A 21,580-nucleotide genomic window follows, 5' to 3' on the forward strand; every position below is an offset into this window, starting at 1 on the left:
CAGTATTTACCTAAGTATGTGTGCTAACTGCATACAAACCAGATTTTAAAAAAAAAGCTATAGGTAAAGAGCATTAAATATTTTGTCAAGCATTATAAGTTGGTGGAACAGAAGAAAGAGCAGCAGCTCTGGAAACACCTGCAGGAGCGTGAGCGCGGGTAACGGGCGCGGGGGGCGGAGTCACGGGCGCGGGGGGCGGAGTCACGGACACCGGAGACCGAGCACCGGAGCCACAGAGAGGCTGACAGACAGCTGACGCGCCGCCGGAGACACAGACACCGATCACACAGGTGAGCTATACATCAGCTCATTCATTCTGCTGAACTTTTGAAAATTTTGAATTAATTTTTCTAGTGATTAGTATTTGACAGTTAATAATAAAAAAAAGAAAATACTGCAGCTCTGTCAATGCACACCTGATTCAAGCTGCCATTGTTGATTCTAAGATTTATTTATTTATTTTTTAAATAAGAGCAAATAAAGTGATGTATCGGATGTTTTAATCAGATCTGCATGTGTGCTGAAGGCTGGACTGAACCTGTAGCTCTATGTTATTGATTATTTCCAATATAAGGTTAGGAGCGTCACTGTCTGCAGCGACTGTAAAAACACTTCAAGCGCAACATTAGCGTCTGTTTTCATCTTGTTTGACCAATTTTACTGACCAATCAATTCAAATGAATGGAAATTAAATTGGGTAAATAATTACTCCCACCTCTGATGAACTTTGAGCAAGCGTTCAGCTCAATCCATCACACTAAATGCTGTCTGGAATAGAAATATTATCTGATAGACACTGTCCATTGCATTTCATGAGTTATTCCTGATATAGTTCAGATGTAAGGATGTTTCTGAGGGTAATGTTGAGAGGTGCTCAACGGTCTCCACAGGACAGAGTTTGCAGTGTTGAGGAATCAAACATCAGTTCAGAAGCTGCAGAGAGACTCAAGATGAAGAGAGCAACAGCCGAAGCCCACAGCGACTGCACTGTAAGCAAATAAATATTGCTATGATTGTTTCTGTTGTTACCAAAAAGACAAAAGAAGTCTTCTTACCCTACAGATGAGCTGTAGTGTTGATACTTTCACTTTCCTGTAGCTCAAATAGTAGAGCATGGCACTAGCAACGCCAATATCATGGGTTTGATTCCCAGGGAAAAGCAAGAGCTGGTAATATGTAACACTGGAACTTGAATGCAATGTAAGTCGCTTTGGATAAAAGCGTCTGCTAAATGCATAAATGTAAATGATATAACATCAGGCTGTTTTCAGCTGTCTCATCTTCAGAGGAGAAAAGCTTAGTTCTTCTCCAAAGATCTGAAAGAACACAGACACACATCAGCTGCCATCTGATTTTCATATGATTTTCAGGATGTATGTACAAAATATAACAAAATGTATATTTTCTACTATTTTAAAACAGGTTAATCTAAAGCAAAAAAAAAATCTGCTTTTATTAATAGAACTGAACAATATTTCTTGAGATACTGTGTTTTTGAACCATATCGGTGCACCATTTGCATTTTGTTAATCAAAATAGTATTTTTGACCAGCAGGAAAGGCTTTTCAAATCTTTTCTCCATTTGTCTTAAAGCTATTCCTATAAATTATTAAAGCAGGAGCTGATAACACAAAACATCAGAGAGACTCAACAGTTACTGGCTCATTAAAGCTCCTCCACCGGAGGCAGAACCGCTGGAAAACACGGTCCTGTCCAACAGTTTGAGGAATCAGTGTAAACATCTCTACTTATCTGTCTATATGGGACTGTGATGAATAACATTCATTATTCTTCTCTTCTCCAGATGCTGCCCAAACTCCCTGTGCCGGACCTGCAGCACACACTGGACGCCTACCTGAGATCCGTTAAACACCTCGTTCCTGAAACACAGTTCCTGAAGACCAAAGCCATAGTGGAGACGTTCGGCAAACACGGAGGCGTTGGAGAAAGACTGCAAAAACTGCTGCTGGAGAAAAGAGAAAAGACTGGGAACTGGGTACAAACACACTAACAGAGCTTCAACCCTGAGCTATTACAGAACGGCCGGCGTTCAGAGCAGTTAACATACTCCGGACGCACCGATTTATTATTAAAGTCCCATTAAAACAGATGAAGAAAAATAATGAGCAACTGATCTGTGGCTATTGATCCGTCTGCCAGGAAACATCACAGCTGTAATGTGACAGCAGCACTTGATAAATAATGGCACTTTACTAAAATAATATTTCATTGTGTCTTTGTCCGTCTTTCTCTTTCAAAGACAGTGTAGCTTCACGCCTCAAACGAGTTTAATTAGAGCTCAGGAAATGATGAGCTGATGGTTCTGCTGTGTTTGTCTCAGGTGTTCGACTTCTGGCTGGAAGACATGTATCTGAAGAACAGACTCGCGCTTCCCGTGAACTCCAGTCCTGCGCTGGTGTTCCCCAAACAATCTTTCAGAGACGTGAAAGACTCGCTGCTGTGAGTAAATAGAGCACTAATTAATTCATGCACACATAACGTCAATGAAGATCATGCAGCAGCATCTGGTCTGTATTTTCTGCACTTTGAGTCTACAGTAGATAATCATGACTACAGAATCACTCTCAGTGGTCAACACAGTGGTGACTACAGTCTGTTTAAAGTAATATTAGTTGCTCTCTACACACTTTTTTTCAGCTGCTTGCACACATTTTCAAAACTTTGCCCCCCTTTTTTAAAAACTTTACACACAAATCTAAGAATTGCACACAAAATGCAAAATGCCTCGCATCTCTTGCAAAATGAAGCACTGCATTCAAAATATCACAAACACATCTCAAAAGCAAACATTTGCAAACACCTTTTCCATAATATTAATTCCTGTTAGATTTTTGCGTGTTACAGAGAGAATTGTGTGTTGTGTTTTGCAAAAAGTGATTTATGAAATTGAAAACTGAGTCAAAAACCGAGAATTAGTGTATTTTGCAGATTTGGTGTGTGTTTCTGCTGTTTGAGTGACAGCTTTCAAAAATTGTGTGACAAGTAAAGATTTTGTGTGTAAGCAGTTGATAAAAAACTATAAGTATGTGCTCAACATGAGACAAACACCAAAGGAATCATGTGTTTGAAACATCCACCACCAAACAGACTTTATTTGCTTAATGCGACTTCATAAACAGCACAGAGCCGGATTTGCTCTGTAAGATCTGAGCACTGTTTGCAGGTGTCTCTGGTCGTCTTGAATGAGGTTTTCTAACGAGTCTCAGATTGAAGGGCGTATGTAAGATGTCGCAATCCCTGTCTGACTCTTTGATTGAGTTAGAGGTTAAATTGGTGTGTGTCTCTTGTGTTTGTCCAGATTTGCTGCTCGTCTCATCCTGAGTGTTTCTCAATACAAGACAGCGTTGGACGGGTAAATCAGCATCCTAGTTTAGTCTTTGTCAGTAACACGTGAACTCTGTGTGTGTGTAATTTTGTGTTCCTGTGGCTCAGTGGTTAGAGCATTGCTTTAACAGCACAATAGGTCGTGGGTTCAGTTCCCAAGGAACACACATATTGAAAAAAAATGTATAGCCTGAATGCACTGTAAGTCACTTTGGACAAAAGCTGTGTGTGTGTTGTAGGCAGACTCTGCTGCTGGACGTGGCTCGTGGTCAGAAGGCCGACACGCCGCTCTGTATGGATCAGTACAAGCGTCTGTTTGGTTCTTACAGACGGGCCGGTCTCGAGCAGGACACACTCATCACGGCAGACAGCGCGTCTGATGCGGGACATGTCATTGTGGCCTGTAAAAATCAGGTGTGTTGTCAAGTCACTATTATTTGTATATTATTTTAACAATGCAAATTGTGTCAAATCAGATTTACAGTATTTAGACGGGGAAATAGTGTCATTCTCCTCTGACCAGACAAAATCAGCAGTTTAATTCTAGGCTGCAGCTGAGTCAGATTGTGCAGAGGACTCACCTGGTTCCCGGGGTCTTGTCCCGATGGTCGTCTAGGTGACGAGGTCTTCACTGGGGATCTGTCTCTGGAGCTCATCTAGGTGTCCTGATCTCTGCTGACGTTCAGAGGTCGTCTCTAGGTAGATTGTTCCAGAGTTTGGGAGCTAAATAGGAAAAGGATCTGCCACCTGCAGTTGATTTTGATATTCTAGGTATTATCAAACGGCCAGAGTTTTGAGAACGCAGTGGACGTGGAGGACTATAATGCGATAAGAGCTCGCTCAAGTACTGAGGAGCTAAATCATTCAGGGCTTTATAGGTAATTAACAAGATCTTAAGATGTATCCGATGTTTAATAGGGAGCCAGTGCAGTGTTGACAGAACCGGGCTAATGTGGTCCTGGTTGTAGTAAGGACTCTAGCTTCTGTATTTTGGACCATCTGGAGTTTGTTTATTAAGCGTGCAGAACAACCACCCAATAAAGCATTACAATAGTCTAACCTTGAGGTCATAAACGCATGAATTAACATTTCTGCATTTGACTTTGAGAGCATAGGTCGATGTATTTTTAAGATGAAAAAATGCAGTTTTACAGATGCTAGAAACATGTTTTTCGAAGTAAAGATTGCTATCAAAAAGTACGCCTAGGTTCCTAACTAATGACGAAGAATTTACAGAGCAGCCATCAAGTATTAGACAGTGATCTAGGTTATTACATGCAAAAGTTTTTGGTCCAATAATAACACTACACCAAATCTGGTGTAATGTTGTGTTACACCAGAGTTTCTCGTGTTTGGTGAAATGATCGGTCTGTGATAAATGAGAGTCGAGAAAAGGCCACATTTATTCCCGATTCTACAGAATCACACATTACAGTCGGCTCACTGAAGAATATCTGCGGTCACCTTAATCTGATCCAGCTAATCAGGCTCGAGAGGCTCTTAAATTAACTGCAGGTCCTGTGGCTCCATCGACAGACTCTTCACCGCTTCTCTCTCCTGCGGAGCGCTGCCGGCTCGAGGGCCGTTTACCTGGAAATGGCTCGGGAAGCGTCTCTAATGAGGTCCGGTCTGATAACTCAATAACCCAATCAGAGCCAGAACCGCGGGGAGCCGCTGACACCGGCGCTGTTTGAGATCCAGCCGCTGTGCACAAAAACCACTGAACAAACAATCAAACGCTGCTAGTTGCTATCTGCTAGCCAATATTAGATCCAAAAAATAAACAAAAATCATACTAATCGTGTCTTCATTAGTATGTGCTGCAGCCTGATGGAAATTCACCAATCCTTATTCCTTCCCTGTTCTAGCTTGTACTATTCTGAACGATGTCTGAAACTTTGCATTAGTGGGACTTCTTGTATTTATTGCCTGCTTAAAATGAATCGCTTGGTGTATTTCTCATTCCTCCAGTCACTTTGGATAAAAGTGTCTGCTAAATGAATAAATGTAAATGTTACATCACAAGTGTGTGGCGCTGATTTCTTCTCTCACTAAAAGCTCAACACTAACAGCATGTCACGGTGTGTCTGTTCAGTAAAGATGCGCATCTGGTTCACGTTCTCAGTTCTTTGCGCTGAATCTGATGGAAGGAAGCTGTGAACTGAAGGAGGCAGATGTCCAGGCTCAGCTGGAGTGGATCTATGAGCAGACGCTGAGCGCTGAGCAGAAGCAGCCGGCCATGGGACTGCTGACCGCCGAGGGCCGGACAGACTGGGCTCGAGCCAGAGACCAGCTGCTCAAAGGTCCACACAACACCACATGGACATGGTGCTAATAGCTAGAGAGACAGACAGATTAAACACTCAGCTTACTTCCATTGCTCAGTGCCAGATTTCACCGTTATCCAGAAGTGAAATCGCTTTCGCACGATCCCGTGTGTGACAGAGATGCATTTTAACGTGTGACCAATCTGTGGAGCAGATCCAGTGAACAGAGAGAGTGTGGAGCTGATGGAGCGCTGCGTGTGCGTCGTCTGTCTGGACGATCCTGCAGGACTCGAACCCAGCGACGCCAACAGAGCTGCCCTGGTGCTCCACGGAGGACGCGATAAGAACGGGGCGAACCGCTGGTACGACAAACCCCTGCAGGTAAACCACAGATGCTCGATAAGAGAAAGTGTTCAGATGCTCAGATGTGTTCTGGTGTTAGATTCCTGTCACTGGAGAGCCATACTCTGGGAACTTGGAGGAGCGGCCAGCAGGAGTCTTTGAGAAACGTTTGCTTGTTTTGTAATTCTGTTCAGAGCAGGAATGGCACACTGCAGACTAGAGCTGTAACGGAACACAAACATGATGGTTCGGTACGTACCTCGGTTTTGACCGTCGCGATTCGGTATAGTTTCGTACAGCAGAAAAAACAAAAACGCTTTTTTTATACATTAAACAGTGGTTTACTGAACTAATTGCTCTTTCTTTCAATTTAAGATAATTACAATTTTCCTAGGGATAAAACTCTACCTCAGCTTCTGCTCTAAACTGGTCCTTCTACATTATCTAGGTTGCAATTAAGAACAGAGCCCAAACTTATTTTTAAATATAATAATCAACACTCAACTTTAAAAAATGTATGCAAACGTGTAAATTGCACATAATGCAGTTTCTAAATTAAATTCTAAATTACAAAATTTCTGTTTGTTGTTGAAATATAATCATTTACACCATGGCTGTCATAAGTTGTTTCATAACATATTAAATAATTAAGACATGAGTAACAGGTAAAGTTATATATAATGGGTATATAGTCTAGGCTAATATTTCATGAAATACTGTTCTCTAGACTTAATTTCTCTAGCGAACTAACGAGCTGTAGCACTGATGACTTGAGGTAAATGAAATGCGATGGGACATTTTGTTTACAAGCTGTTTTAATGACGTCTTCCTGTGATTGAATCACTGATTGAGTGATTTCATGAGGCATGAGACATTCATTCATGGTTATTTCATGCTAAAACTAGTAATAAAGAGGAAGAGATGATCGCTCTGCTGTTTGAACTTAGGCATTTATACAGCAATCTGTCACGCCACATCAAAGAGCGCCGAAACAGCATTTATTGTCTGAATTTCCTAAAAGAAATTGAATGATTTGTTGGGTACATGTGCGTACCGAACCACAAGACCCATACCAAAAATTTTGGGTATGAATGCGAGTACCGTTACACCCCTATACTGCAGACACACTCTGGCTGAGCAGTAAAGGAGAGCACTGCTGATGTGTTTGTGTTTCAGTTTGTGATTGGCGCAGACGGTGTTTGTGGGGTCGTGTGCGAGCACTCGCCGTTCGAGGGAATAGTTCTGGTGCAGTGCACTGAACATCTGCTGAAAAACATGTGCGTATCAACACAGACCAGCCAGCTAATCGCACAACTGAGCTCTTCTGCTAACTAATGGCTGAAGTTACTTTCTGAAGCTCTGGACAAATGTGAGAGTCTGTGAAATTATGCTATAATAACTGAAGCTGAATGAAGGTCTCTTCGCTGCAGACGCTCCTGTAAGCAGAGCTCCGGCCGGAGCGCGTCTGAACTTCCTCATCCGCGCAGATTACTGTGGAAATGTCCCCCTCAGATTCAAGGCGCGCTGGCGTCCGCTGCGGATCACCTGCACAGGTGAATCAAACTCTTCCAGTGGTGATCTACGTAGTAACAGCTGATTATCAACAGTATTTTTTCAGTTTCTCCTTGTTGTTAGAAAGCTTGACCCTGCAGGCATCAGCCGTGGTTTGATTGGCGCTCTGAATGCTCTTCTCTCTCTAGACTCGTGAGGAATCTCGACATGAATGTTTTCACATTTGCGGTTTATGGGAAGGAGTTCATCAAGCAGCAGAAGATGAGTCCAGACGCCTTCATACAGCTGGCTCTACAGCTGGCCTTCTACAGGTGAGGAGCGACGACCGATTTCTCCTTCTTAGAGCCGGACTCTACGTCGCTCGCTGTTTCCGCAGGTGTCACAGAAGACTCGTGTCCACTTACGAGAGCGCTTCTCTCCGCCGCTTCCGGCAGGGACGTGTGGACAACATCCGCTCCAGCACCCCTGAGGCGCTGGCCTTCGTGAAGGCCATGACAGACGGAGGAACATCCGCTCAGGTTTCACATTTTTCAGTCTCTTTAATGTTCTGCCATAAACACAGAATATCTAGCGTTAAACTCATGCTCTTCATTCCAGGACGCAGAGAAGGTGGAGAAGCTGCGAGCGGCTGTAGATGCTCAGAGTAAAATCACAGCTCTGGTGAGAGAATACAGACGCCTGACGTCACGCTGGTGTTTTTATGTGAGCGCTGATGAGCTGTTTGACCTTCTGCAGGCCGTCACGGGGATGGGGACCGACAATCACTTACTAGGTCTACGTGAAATTGCCAAGGAGATGAAAATGGAGACGCCAGACATTTTCTCTGATGAAACGTACCACATCAGTAACCACTTCATCCTGTCAACCAGTCAGGTAAGAGCAGCATACTACACAAACACAATACAGCTTTATAATTAGTGACGTGACGTGTAAGTATGGTCTCCCACACTCTGAATTTGTGCTCTGCATTTCACTCATTAACCGTAGTTCTGTCATGACAACTCTCAAAGTGATTAGCATGGTAATGTACATGACAATGTTAATGTATTTGGTCTTGCCGGAATAGATCTGCTACACTGCTGCTGCCAATACATCCACAACATGCTGCTGTGAGCATGTAAGCAATACTGCTGCTGCACATATACATGAAATAACCCCCATATATAGCGTCAGAGGTGGACAGTAACGAAGTAAATTTACTTGAGTATTGTACTTAAGTACACTTTTTAAATATCTGTACTTTACTCGAGTATTATTTTTTCTGGAAACTTGCGACTTTAACTTCACTACATTTGAAAGACAAATATCGTACTTTTTACTCAACTACATTTATATCAAGGTCCCCAAGTAGAAAGTCGTTATATGTAGCAGTTTTTACAATGAGTGCATTTTCAGATTCACTGAACCCTTTTTTTCTGCGAAAATCCAGCCTGCAATCTGCCAGGACCTTCCTGTGTTGCCAAGTGTTACAGTATTTCTAAGCCTGCAGTTTTCCGCCTAGTTTTGAATGGACATTTGGCTGATATTTTTTAATCTGGCAACCTCGGGATCTTCCCCACTAAACTAATGTAAACGTCCACGCTACTGCACTCCAAAAAGGCATGTGTTAACTCATTAAAGCCCTTTGGAAAATTAACCATGTTTTTACTATAGTAACCATAACTATGGTATTTGCTGTAAAATCACAGTATCCACAAATTTACTATTATCTCACTATAGTAACCATAATTATGCTATTTGTAGTAACTTCAGTAACCACAAATTTACTATAGTTTCATTATAGTAACTATAGTTTAATTTTTGTAGTTAAACTATGACAATACAAATGGTAGGCTAATATATCTGTTAAAAATGCCCTCACTTTACCATATATATATAAACTTAGGCCTACTGGTAAATTGCTGCTAAAAACTGGTCAGGGAAGTATATAAATCTGAACATTATTTTATTGTCAAAACACTGCACATAAATACATATATTTTTTGCAAACAAATGATCAAAAAGTAGGCTAAATGAAAACACATGTTGTGAAGTTCACTGATTTCTGAGCATTTTATGAACACTGATCAGTTGATGGCAAAATTCAAAAAGACGGTTCTTTGGTGCAACCTGCACACCCATGGCTATACTGAGAGAGTATGATCCAGTTTTCTGAAGAGATTAAAGGTTTGTTTTCTTTTCAATGTTTGCTTTGTTTGCCTAAAATGAACCATATCATAGACTTCAATATCTCTTTGAAAAAGAACTTTGTAACTTTTAAACAAGTATTAAAATGAGTTCAATGTAGCTGTAGGAATGTTAAATAAAAATAAAGATGATTATCTTCATTCAGTTGTTCCATTTCAATATGTTTTGTAACATAAAAGCTCTTAATTCCAAAGATAATACAAGCTAATCAGTGTATTCAGTAGGTTGCATTAGTGGCATATGGTATTGTAAATATACAACAATGCGACAATAAAACAATGCATTTACTTTTTACTTTTGATACTTAAGTACTTTTAAAAACATGTACTTCCGTACTTTCACTTAAGTAAAAATCTGTCTTTACAACTTTCACTTGTAGTGGAGTAGTATTTGACCAGTAGTACCTGTACTTTCACTCAAGTAAGGAAGTTGTGTACTTTGTCCGCCTCTGTATAGCGTACATGATCACCCCGTAGCAGCTCTATACAGGTGGAGCTGGGGAAGGTGTAGGGTTTCTGAAGCACGCTGCAAACTGCTACAGCAAGCACTAGTCATATATTTGAATGTTGAGCAGCGAGCTCATTGGCTACCAATACAGGAGAGAACCAATCAGCTGTGTCGTGTCAGATTGAGTTAAATATTGAGTTAAATACAGATTCATGCCAGAACTTTGTATTTGAAATGGTCTTTGTCCTCTAACTGTACCATAAGGACAGGAAGTATATGAGGTGAAAATGCAGTAATTGAGTCTTCCGGATCATATTTCACTTTTGTTTTAAGAATTATTCTAAGTAGGTCACTTCTGTAAATGTAGCTATAGTAGACTAGTGGCAGCAGGGATTTGGTGTAAATGGTTTAATGATGGTGAGATGATGTTCAGTATGTGTGATGTTCCTCCATGAAGGTTCCTACCGCAGAGGAGATGTTCTGCTGCTATGGTCCGGTAGTTCCTGATGGTTATGGCGTGTGTTATAACCCGCAGCCGGATCACGTGCTGTTCTGTGTGTCCAGCTTCAGAGAGAGTCAGGAGACTTGTTGTGGGCTGTTTGTGAAAGCGCTGAACGAGGGACTGCAGGACATGAGGATCCTGTGCACTAAACAAACCGATCACAGGAACACACCAAAATAACTGCATCACGCTTTGATATTTTCATAGCAACAATAACCAGTACTGTAAACTGTTGCGCTGCTTTTAGAATAGAAACCTCTCTGACCGGAGAGGAGTGTGTGTGTGTGTGTGTGTGTGTGTGTCCGTTACATACATATACAATATACTGCCATGTATTTATACATAAATAGATATATAACAATATTAGCATGTTAACATATTTAGATAACTATACTTTTAAACTAGTTATGTATGTATTTATAAGCTTACATACTTGTTAGTGTGTAGTCTGTAAAAGCACACTTTAAGTAAAAGTAATATTGCTAAAATCTCCACAACTAGTAAAAGATACACGTAAATATACATAAACTTTACATACTTCACGAAATGATGCATTTAAAGAACTTAATCTTAAAATAACTGCATATGAATGTGAATATCTGTGTGAAAGCACAGACTGCGTGTAGAAATACTTGTTTAGATGCACTGTGTTTATTAGAGTGGATATATGTGTATTTTGTGTGCTCAAACATCATAAACATAAGGATTTTAAATATATATTTAAAAATGTGCAATAAATTCAGTTAAAGTGCAATAAGTTAACGCTGTGATGTAGATATTTGCACTAGAGATATATGCACTAATAATCATCATCAGTATAACTCCTGACTCACAGGAACAGATGTTTGTGAGTAAATACTGTCTTGGGTTTTTGTTGAACCTACTTATAGTATGCAATGATGTCTGCTGCATTCATTTTTTACTGTCTCATGATTATCTGTCAGATGAATAAATGTCTTCATGATTGCTTATAAAATGTATTTTTGGAAGTTCTATGCATTTTACTCATGTATAATTTATTTGTTTGCCACTGTATGTTACTTTATGTTAGTGTGTTGTGTCAGTAAATTATGTTGTATGAAATATAAATAAAGAAATAAATTATAAGTAAATAAACTGGATTTTATTGCATTACTGATGAAGGCCTGTGCAAATGAGAGCCAAACAGAGTGAGCCAGAGAATGCTCACAGTCTGAAGAAAGAAGCTGCAGATGCACCAACATGCATGTTAGGTTTCCATGGTTTACGGGGTCTCTCCATAGACATAATGCTTTTTATACTGTACAACGGTATTTTATATCACCCTACATCTAAACCTACCCCTCACAGAAAACTTTCTGCATTTTTAGATTTTCAAAAAAAACTCATTCTGTATGATTTATAAGCTCGTTTCCTCATGGGGACCAAAAATGCCCCCAAAAGGACAAGGATTTCAGATATTGCCATCTTTGTGGGGACATTTGTCCCCATAACGTAGGGTTTACCAGGAACACACACACACACACATACTCATATAGTCACACTTTTGAGACATCAGTGATCATTGGTTCTACTTTCATTGTCTGGAAGTGATCAGCATGAAGAAACTGCTAAACTTCACCTCTTGTGTTCCACACACATAACGGCAAACTTCAGTCAGTCTGATTCTCACTGACAGGAAGAAGAAACCAGCTGGACAGGAAGACATTAGTGCAAACGTCTGATTTCATTTGTGATCCATCCAAAGTGAACAAGTCTTGATTAGTTCACAACTATAACTCAGAAAATAAAGCAGAACATTAGTCACGGATGTCTAGTATAGTTTATCAAATGAACGCAGTATGTTTGCAGACGCGCAGCAGCCAATCAGACGTCAGCTGGCGATTTCAGCAAAACTCCTGCCATTTCTGATACGCATGCATCCATATTCAGATCAACTGCTTCTGTTAAACTCTTTCCCGCTGAAGATCAGCATTTATTCAGTGTCTGTCAGTTTAAACTTTATTCCACTGATGAAACTGATCAACATGAAAACCACTAAATAATCTCCTAAAACAGGGAGATTTGATGAATGAAGCACATGAAGTATTTCAGCTCCTGACATTCTCAAAGATAAAATGATTCCCAATGCGACAGCACTGTTCCCTCGTTCCTAAAATCTTTCAATTAAAGAGAAGAGCAGAAAATGTTTTTATTATAAAGTGCTTCTCATAATGACCGTGCTGGCATTTCTGAGCAAGATGTCAGTAGCCGTCTTCCTCTCACACACGGTTTTAAGAGTCTAATTGGCCGAGGAACTGAGAAGCATTTGCTAATGATACTGAAAACACGGCGAGTCGGAGGAGCTCCGTCATTCTCCCTAATGAAGCGCTGGACTCCCAAACTGTAGAGTAACGAGTCTCAAACGTCTGCAGAACCATTTACTCAAACCTACAGCACAGTGAGAGCTGCGGGAACAATAACACTCATGCATTTCATCTCCTTACGCTAAAAACTGAACTGAATGAAGGCAGAGATGATAGAGATGAACAGAAAACAGACAACAAACACCATCAAACCATAACTCACGAATGACCAACAATCGAGTAAAGCGAGAGTTGTAACAATTGTTTTATGTGGACGGGTCCAGACCTCTTCAGGCCGCTTTATGAGATAAACGGGTTAGAAATGGTCACACACTGTTGATATATTTGATTACATGTGCTATTCATCATAGTAAAATCTGACGCATTAAATCAATATTGAGCTGCTTCTGTTCAAGGCTGTTAGAGTTAAAGGTCAGCTGTGTTTTCATTCAGCTGTCTGCCGGCCGTCTCCGACTTTATATCAACCCTAATGCGACGGCCGGATCACAACACAGCCAGCGGTTCAACACAACAATAAAAACATCTTCCTCACAGTTTAGCCTGTGTAAAGCAGACTATATCAGACAGAACACGAGATCTACTCTGTACTTCTGCATCAGTGCACAGTGAAATCTCCAGCACTTCATACAAACTGATTTCTTCTGGGAAACTGAAGTTCATGAACAGATGCAGACTGCAGGCAGAAAGCAGCATATCTGTTGATTTTAGATCAATAAGCAATTTACGTGTATCCAGCAAAGGGTTCCAGCACCGCAGGCCTGATTTATGACGCGAGCCGCGGGCCGTTTGCTGGACAGACGGGGTCTCCCGGATCGGATCAGACGAGGAACACGGAGTCTGGTTATGAACGCCAGCAGATACGGGCCTCAACAATACGAGACAAACAATATACTTGACTTTTACTAACCTCTGTTGCCATGATGCCTAAAGGCGTAAAATAACAAGGCAAGGCAAGTTTATTCATATAGCACATTTCATACACAATGGTAATTAAAAGTGCTTTACTTAAAAGGAATTCAAATATTTACAAAATAAAATAATCACAACAATAAAAACAAGGAACTTAAAAACTTTTAAAATGATTTAAAAATGTATTTAAAATAGTTAAGAATAGAAAATAACTATACATAAAACAGTGCAATCAGTTCAGACGTGGCTGAAGAACAACTTTACAGCTTGAATAATACTAACTTTAACTGCTTTGGTGCATCACCAAAACTCATCTTTTGTTGTTTCAGATTCAGTCTCTCAGGTCAATTCAGTTTTATTTGTGTCGCTCTTTTCTCAATGCACAAGGTTTCAAAGCAGCTCTACAGAAAATCCTCATGTGTAATGTTCATAAGATGTTCATATCTTTATGCATTCAGCAGATTAGAGCTGGATGATAGCATTTGAGTATCTGACAGCGATTCACAAGTTAACTGTGAATAACAGAGCTGGACATCATGAAAATAAAAACAGGATCGGTTTTGTTTTCCCAGCGCTAGTGAGAGACCCGAACAAAGAATAAATCACACATTCTCTAATTAATGATTCTAACAGTCAGATCTCAGGCGTTTCATATGATCTGCATGTAAAGTCTATCAGATTTCTCATGGAGCCACAGAGTAAAGCTTTCTCTCTGCGAGATTCTCTCCGTCTCCAAACGAACTCACAGATGACGTCAGGATCTCGAGGAATCGGAGCGGTTTTGTGTGGTTAACATCTTCACAGGAGGTTCAGCCGTGCGAATACAAGACACGATGACTGCTTAGTGTGCTGCATTTATGCCCTTCATTTACGAACCGTTAAAACACTCCTGAAAGCACACAGTCGGTCAATCAGCTTCCAGAGCGAGCCGTCTGAGGAGCGAAGGGCCTCGCTGACCTCTCTCTGTCTGTCCGGGTCTCAGCTCTGACACACTAATGAGATAACAGACCGTTCCTTCTTGCATCTGTTTGCTTACCGACATCCATCCATTCAGTCATCTACAGTGTGAACCGGGTGTCACGTCATGTTGAGTTTCACAAGCGTCTCCGACTGCGATTTACTGCAGCCAACGCACATCTAGCTTCTGTTTGTCAGCAGTTACTGTGACACAAAACCATTGAACAGTGAGAATCACTGACCTGCGAGACGAAACTCATGAGGAACCAGTAATGAGCTCCAGCTTCCCTTCATTACTTCATCTCAGCTGCTGAAGCCAAAGCCGGTCCTGACCAGGTGCAAACACGCAAGACTTACTGCTGTGAAAATAATCAGATAAATGGAATCATTCCAGTTCTTATGAAGGCAGTAATGAAGCAGATCTGCAGTCTATTTTCAGCCGTATGACCTGAAGAGACTCTTGCGTTCAGACTCACATTTGCACTTCAAATGCAGCAGAAACTGAATTAATGCAAAATGAAGAAATTAAATTCATCGGGTATTTCTGCCCTTCAGGAATCAGAATTCCCAGCAGATCTTCAGCATCCATTTGAAAATCTCTTTGTCTGTTTGTCTGATGAAAGGAAATGAATGTATGTCGTCCCGAGGCCCTCAGAAGATGAGAAAAACATGATTATCAGTAAAGATACAAGAGAGAGGAATCACTTATTAAACGATGCACAATAATTCACGACAGTCAGTGCGGAGAGAATCCATACAGCACTGACAACACAGAGCAAACACACAGAACAAACAAGGTATTTGAGTTTGACTGTGATAATACCGTATCACATGCACTTTCTTTGGTATTCTTTATGCAAATAGCTGCATGGCAATCATCTGGATATCATGGTTTTACCTTCACTATACTGCAGTGTGTTTTGTTTCCTCAGGTTACATGAGGAAAGATCCGCACAGTCCTTTTCTCTGGATCCTGTATTGTGCAGAAACGGGGCCTGAAGCGACTGACCTCCTCCCGGCGGGTCGTTAAGTCTGACAGCTCAGTAACGAGCGGTGCGCTGTGGCTTCAAGAGCCTGGAGCTGCTGCTGATGGACAGAGGGCCTGATCGCGGAGCTGCACCGTGAGGCCCGCAGGTGCGTGTTTTCTGACGTCTGGTCATGGAGCAGCACTGCGAGCCTCTTCTGTCACACACTGACAGCTTGTTTTGCCTGACATCACGTCTATATTACCCACAATGCCTGTTCCAGTGCTGTCGTGCTCAGTAGCTCACAGGAACCCTTTCTCACGTGTCGTTACCGAGCAGATGTGCAGATTTAATCAAACTCATCTTTAACATGATCAAGGACCAAAACCCCACAAAATGCACAAACAGCTGCTGCTTTGAACTCAGAGCCAGAGAAAGGCAGAGACGGACGAGTGTGGAAATAAAGCAGATGGTAAACCAGAAACAAACACAAACCCGTTCACACTGCGGTTCAATACGGTGTCACTCCTCTTCTGTTCACACACACTTATTAACTTTCATTAAAGCTGTATCTGTAATTTATCTGTGTTATGTTTTTCCACAATCCCGTTAAATACAGTGATGTAGCGAAGGAAGTGATCTGAGCTAGTTCATACAGTGTAGGGATGGAACGATTACCGGCTTGATGATAAATCATGATAAAATTCCCCACGGTTAGTATTACCGTTTTATATTTTAAATATCATTAAAACTGTATTCAATTACCGTGATTTGAACAACTCAGGATAAATAAAAACTATCCAGCATAAAGCAAAGTTTTAAGTTCATTTTGTGAGAGCTGAGAGGTTTTAAAGGAGTGCTAAGAGAATTATACAAATGAATATATGAATGAATATTGTGAGTAATATTCTTAAGGTTCTGACTGTCTTCGGAAAAGATTCGATGGCATTTTGTTTTCATCTTTGCTCAATGTAATCCCTAATAAAGTAGTGTTTTAATCACAATACTGCTTTGAGGCAGAGGTTTAGAGAAACATCTGTAATTCTGCTGCTTCATCAGCGCCACCTGCTGTCAGAGACTGGATTTACATTCACATTCAGTCTGTGCAGGATCTGCATGCCCTGCTGTAAATTCTGAGCTTATGTGGATTCTACACATTTAGACAATTCAGATATCTAGAATTATTTATGGAGCAGATAAAATACATGTAATCATTTATAAATTAATTATAATTTTGCCTTAACCCTTTTCTTTGTTTAAAGGCTGAAATGTGAGATTTACCATTTTATGAAACCTTTTCAAAGTGTTATTTGAACATTTCGTGCATGCTATTAGATAAACTGCTGTCAGTCATGTCATTTAAAATCTGGACATCATTGATAATGTTATCGTTTTAGTTTATGCAAACAAAAAGTCATTTTATTTGTTGATTTTAAATATAAAACTTGGTGAAACAATTTATGCGCGAGTACTTTTTGAACATTTCCAGCACATTTGAACAATACCGTGATAATACTGATAACCGTGATAATTTAGGTCACTATAATCGTGATAAGAAATTTTCATATCATTGCATCTCTAATATAGTGAAGTCACACAGCAAGAGAGGCGTCTCAGCTCGTTAGTGTTCATCAGAGAAACACGGATCGTCTTCAGTGTCATCAACAGTCTGTCTGTGGACATTCACTAACAATCCATGGATTGTAATACGTCTCTATTTGTGAATATTTCTAAATCTCTGAGTGTGCATGTGAGTCTGTGAAGACGAAGCCGTGTGTATTTCATAATTCTTGAATTATTGCACAATTCATTCTTTTAATTTTGCTTAGCTGACTAGTTACACAGTTCATAACGGGAATTTTAATCACAATAGGGGTTTTAATTGAATTTATTTTGTTTAATAAAAACATGTGCCGGATAAAACATTACAGAACTAGATGTCATGCAGCATTAAATCCACATCATTTGTTTAACTGATTTTGAATGAAATTGTAGAACTGAATGACTGATGCATGAAGGCTGCCATGAAAATGTCATTAACACATTTTCTAATCCAGCACAGATGTAAAAAAATAAACATCTTTATCACACTTATGTCTTCGTTTACACAAAAGCTTACACGGCATACAAAGATTCAGATATAGTCTCGAGTTCTTCAGGCAAACCGACTGGAACCACAGATGATATTCTATTGTAAAAAGACGTCATTAATTGTGTGTGTAAGGAACTCTTGAAGAGGTGATGACTGAAGCCGTCTGTTTCTGTGGCTGAGCTGAGCTCGTCGTCTCAAAGGTCAAACTCATTCAGGGAGCAGAAGAGAGAGAAACCCGGCGGCACGCCCGAGCGCAGATGTGCGTTTGAAATCCGTACGCTACAAAGACTGTGTTCACGAGCGGCCCGGTCGATACGGAGCCCAGCGGGGCCACGCTTTCATCCGCCCCGGGCCAGCCGCACACGGAAACACCACAAACAGCCCACAGACATTTAAAACAGATTTATTGAGGCACATACAGCAACGTCTGAGAACAGAAGACAGCCACGCGTGTCCGAGCCGCTGGGGTCAGAGGTCAGAGGTGCTTAGAGAGGAAGCCGTAAAGTGTTTCCTGAGGTTTGCTTCTTGTAGTTTTCTTACACACACACTCATAATACTGCAGCAACAGCCTGAAGACAGATCCTACAGGAAACAACAGAGACTGATGGACACACTGCACAAACAACACGTGATTCCAGAAGAGAGTGTGTGTGTGTGTGTGTGTGTGTGTGTGTGTGTGTGTGTGAAAAGTCAGGACATAGATGTGTATAATGACGAGGGTATGGCAGGTATTACAAGGTGAAGGTGGCATCTCAGGACATTGACCCATGTCCCCACTTTTCAAAACGCTTATAAATCACTCAGAATGAGGTTTTTTGGGGAAAGTTGAAATGCACAGTCTCCTGTAAGGGGTAGGTTTAGGTGTAGGGTTGGTGTAGGACAATAGCACATACAGTAAGTACAGTATAAAAACCATTACGCCTATGGAGAGTCCCCACTTTTCACAAAAACGAACATGTGTGTGTGTGTGTGTGTGTGTGTGTGTGTGTGTGTGTGTGTGTGTGTGTCTCTCTTACCCACGGTGGCATGTGTGTCTGTGATGAGTTTGTGTATGTGAAGGACGTCTTTGACCAGATCTGCGTCACCAAACGTGAAGTACACCAGATCTCTCTCCGCCTCCGCAGCCGCCATCATCTGCAGCAGAGCTACACACACACACACACACACACACACACACACACACGCACACGTTAACACAACAAAACACAATCATATCTCATCCCAAACACTCTTCATCCCTCTCTTTGCTTCTCGGTCTGAGGAAGAGGAGCAGAGTGTGTGAAGGCGTCAGTGACTGGCAGAGTGTTTTATTTTCACTCTGATGATGAACAGATCACCAGAAGAGACGGACGCTGTTCTCTGGGTGAATGAGTGGAACAGAGTTTAGTGATGTTCATATGATAACTGTATTTCAGGTTTTTCAGATCTCATCGTACCTTTGAGACGCTTGTCTCCGCCGAAGGCTCCGCAGCCCCAGTTCCCCGTCGCGACGGCCGACAGATTCTCCGTCTGGACTCCGGGACGAACGAACCCGCAGAAGGCCTGATGGGACGCACAGAGGCTATCAGTGAGCAGATAACACTAACTAACCCGTCCCTAACCTAACCAACCAACCCTCACACTAACCCTGATCTACGAGCCAGCAGATCAGTCCTCAACATCTTCACTGTAATCTTAAGGAACTGTATTATTATTTTTATTACTGTCCCTCAGGCATCAGTGATTCGTTCACTCTTTAATCTTAACGAACAGCTCATTCATGAATGCTTCAGTCTGTTTGTACACAACAATACAAATCTGGAGTCGTCATTCATGAGGTTAGAAATTAAACGCCAATTAAAGTTTCCAGTAAAGCGAGTGATCAAAGTGCCACATCAAAGAGCAGAAACAGACGCCCTCCTGCTCATCCGCTCGCATTAATAATGCACAAACCCAGCACAGCAACTAACCCGGACCGGTTTACCAGCTGCTAACCGAGTCACAGGATTACAGGAGGCTAGCTCAGGCCTCAGCGTAAGAGGTTTATGATGATGTGTCAGGACCTTGTTGAGCTCTCTGCTCATGTTTTCAGGGTGAAACTGCTCCAAGAATTGTCTGTAATGCAGGGCGTCTATAGCCACGATCTCAGTGCACCTGCGCTGCCACTCGTCCCTGCAGACACACACACACACACACACACACGAACACAGCATCAGCGTCTGAGAAACACAGCAGCAAACACTCAGAGCTGTACTGATCCGCACCTCGGCGTCTGGTCATCACCGTCTCCTTCCCAGCGGAAGCTGTCCGAGTATCCCGAGTATCTGCTGAACTGCTCTGCACCTGTTAACATCACAACACCATTACTTCCGTCTTACTATTCGCAGGGCAAAAATCAATTACAAATCATTTTAAAAACACTTTTTTTTTTTAAACAGTGAACATTTTTTAACATTCTAGCAGACATTATACCAACAAAGCACAATTTAACTTAAAATTAATAAGTTAGTAAAATAATAATTTTTAATGGCCATTTTTGAGACCCCCTTCTTGAATCAGGCGTGATTGGCTAAAGACAAAAAAGGAAAACTGAACACTTTGAGCAGCAAATCAGCATATTATTATGATTTCTGAAGATCATGTGACGCTGAAGACTGGAGTAATGATGCTGAAAATACAGCTGCATCACAGAAATCAATTACAGTTGAACAGATAGAAAACAGTCATTTAAAATTCTAATAATATTTCCCATTACTGTCTTTGTATTTTTACTGTACAAATAAATGCAGCCTTGCTGAGCAGAAGAGACTTCTTTTGAAAAGTGTTCGTGTGGCTCAGTGGTAGAGCATTGCGTTAGCAGCACAAAAGGTCGTGGGTTCAATTCCCAGGGAACACATACCGATAAAAAAATAAAGATAAATGTATAGCCTGAATGCACTGTAAGTCACTTTGGATAAAAGCGTCTGCTAAATGCATAAATGTAAACGTATTATTAGATGTATTAATAGAGCTGTAGCAATTATCATCATCATAGTCTTATTTCTTATTGTACTTTACAGAAGAACAGTAAAATTATAATTCTATCATTTATGAATGTTGACGGAGCTTTTATTTTGGCGGAAACCTGCAGAAGATCTCAGTGCTTCTTTTTGTTGACAGCAGATTTATAAATAATTCTCGTTATGAATTTAGGAAGATGTTTGCTTGTAAAAACTGATAAAAGTGTGACTGAGCAGCTGACGAGGAACAGATTTTTTGGACTTTGAACCCTGGCTAACGAGCTCGTCGTCGCTGTCAGAACACTGTTTTAGAAAACATCACGTTCTGCAGGTTATTCACTAATTGTTTAAAGCCATTTCGTGATTTCAATCATCGTACAGTAACCAGCAACAGCCACGCTTCCTCTTCTCATCAGAGACACGCGATCAGCGCTTCTAATGATTTTAGTGTTTTAAACACTTCCACACGCTGGGACATGTTCGCTGCGTTATAAAGAGTGCGCTCTCACTCTACGCTGAGTGCTGTTCGATCGCATCACCTTTTCAGCCTGAATCCCCATCTTTTTCAGTATTGTTTTGTCCTGAAGACTGAGGACGGGGCGAGTGTTCAGGAAACCTGTTTGAAAACAGTCATTGTGAAGCGTTTGGGGCATCAGACTCATCTGAAACACTGGTCTCAGGATCATTAGCGAACATCATCAGATCAGCCTCACGTCATCCGCAGGCCGGCCG

General features: G+C 41.2%; 2 protein-coding genes across 5 annotated transcripts in view; one reads left to right on the top strand and one right to left on the bottom strand.

Annotated features, from left to right (window-relative positions):
- The first annotated feature begins 206 nt into the window (after positions 1 to 206).
- Positions 207 to 10,925, top strand: LOC131551315 (choline O-acetyltransferase-like). Its single transcript, XM_058794153.1, has 15 exons — positions 207 to 290; positions 891 to 989; positions 1,805 to 1,996; positions 2,342 to 2,460; positions 3,320 to 3,373; positions 3,585 to 3,759; positions 5,471 to 5,648; positions 5,827 to 5,993; positions 7,131 to 7,231; positions 7,385 to 7,507; positions 7,655 to 7,777; positions 7,843 to 7,984; positions 8,064 to 8,126; positions 8,202 to 8,339; positions 10,558 to 10,925. Exons 2-15 carry the CDS (start codon positions 951 to 953, stop codon positions 10,780 to 10,782), a joined length of 1,839 nt encoding a protein of 612 aa, XP_058650136.1. The 5' UTR covers positions 207 to 290; positions 891 to 950; the 3' UTR covers positions 10,783 to 10,925.
- A 7,332-nt stretch (positions 10,926 to 18,257) lies between these two features.
- LOC131550700 (poly(ADP-ribose) glycohydrolase) overlaps positions 18,258 to 21,580 on the bottom strand; it is an 18,464-nt gene continuing 15,141 nt past the window's right edge. For all 4 annotated transcript variants that reach the window (XM_058793045.1, XM_058793048.1, XM_058793046.1 and 1 more), the window contains 5 exons: positions 20,114 to 20,192; positions 19,913 to 20,021; positions 19,307 to 19,412; positions 18,887 to 19,015; positions 18,258 to 18,452 (listed from right to left, as the gene is read on the bottom strand). In XM_058793045.1, the coding sequence (XP_058649028.1) occupies positions 18,346 to 18,452; positions 18,887 to 19,015; positions 19,307 to 19,412; positions 19,913 to 20,021; positions 20,114 to 20,192 (530 nt within the window). In that variant the 3' untranslated portion in view covers positions 18,258 to 18,345. The remainder of the gene's footprint in view (positions 18,453 to 18,886; positions 19,016 to 19,306; positions 19,413 to 19,912; positions 20,022 to 20,113; positions 20,193 to 21,580) is intronic.

Source organism: Onychostoma macrolepis, chromosome 12 (genome assembly GCF_012432095.1).
Source record: "Onychostoma macrolepis isolate SWU-2019 chromosome 12, ASM1243209v1, whole genome shotgun sequence".
Classification (NCBI taxonomy): Eukaryota; Metazoa; Chordata; class Actinopteri; order Cypriniformes; family Cyprinidae; genus Onychostoma; species Onychostoma macrolepis.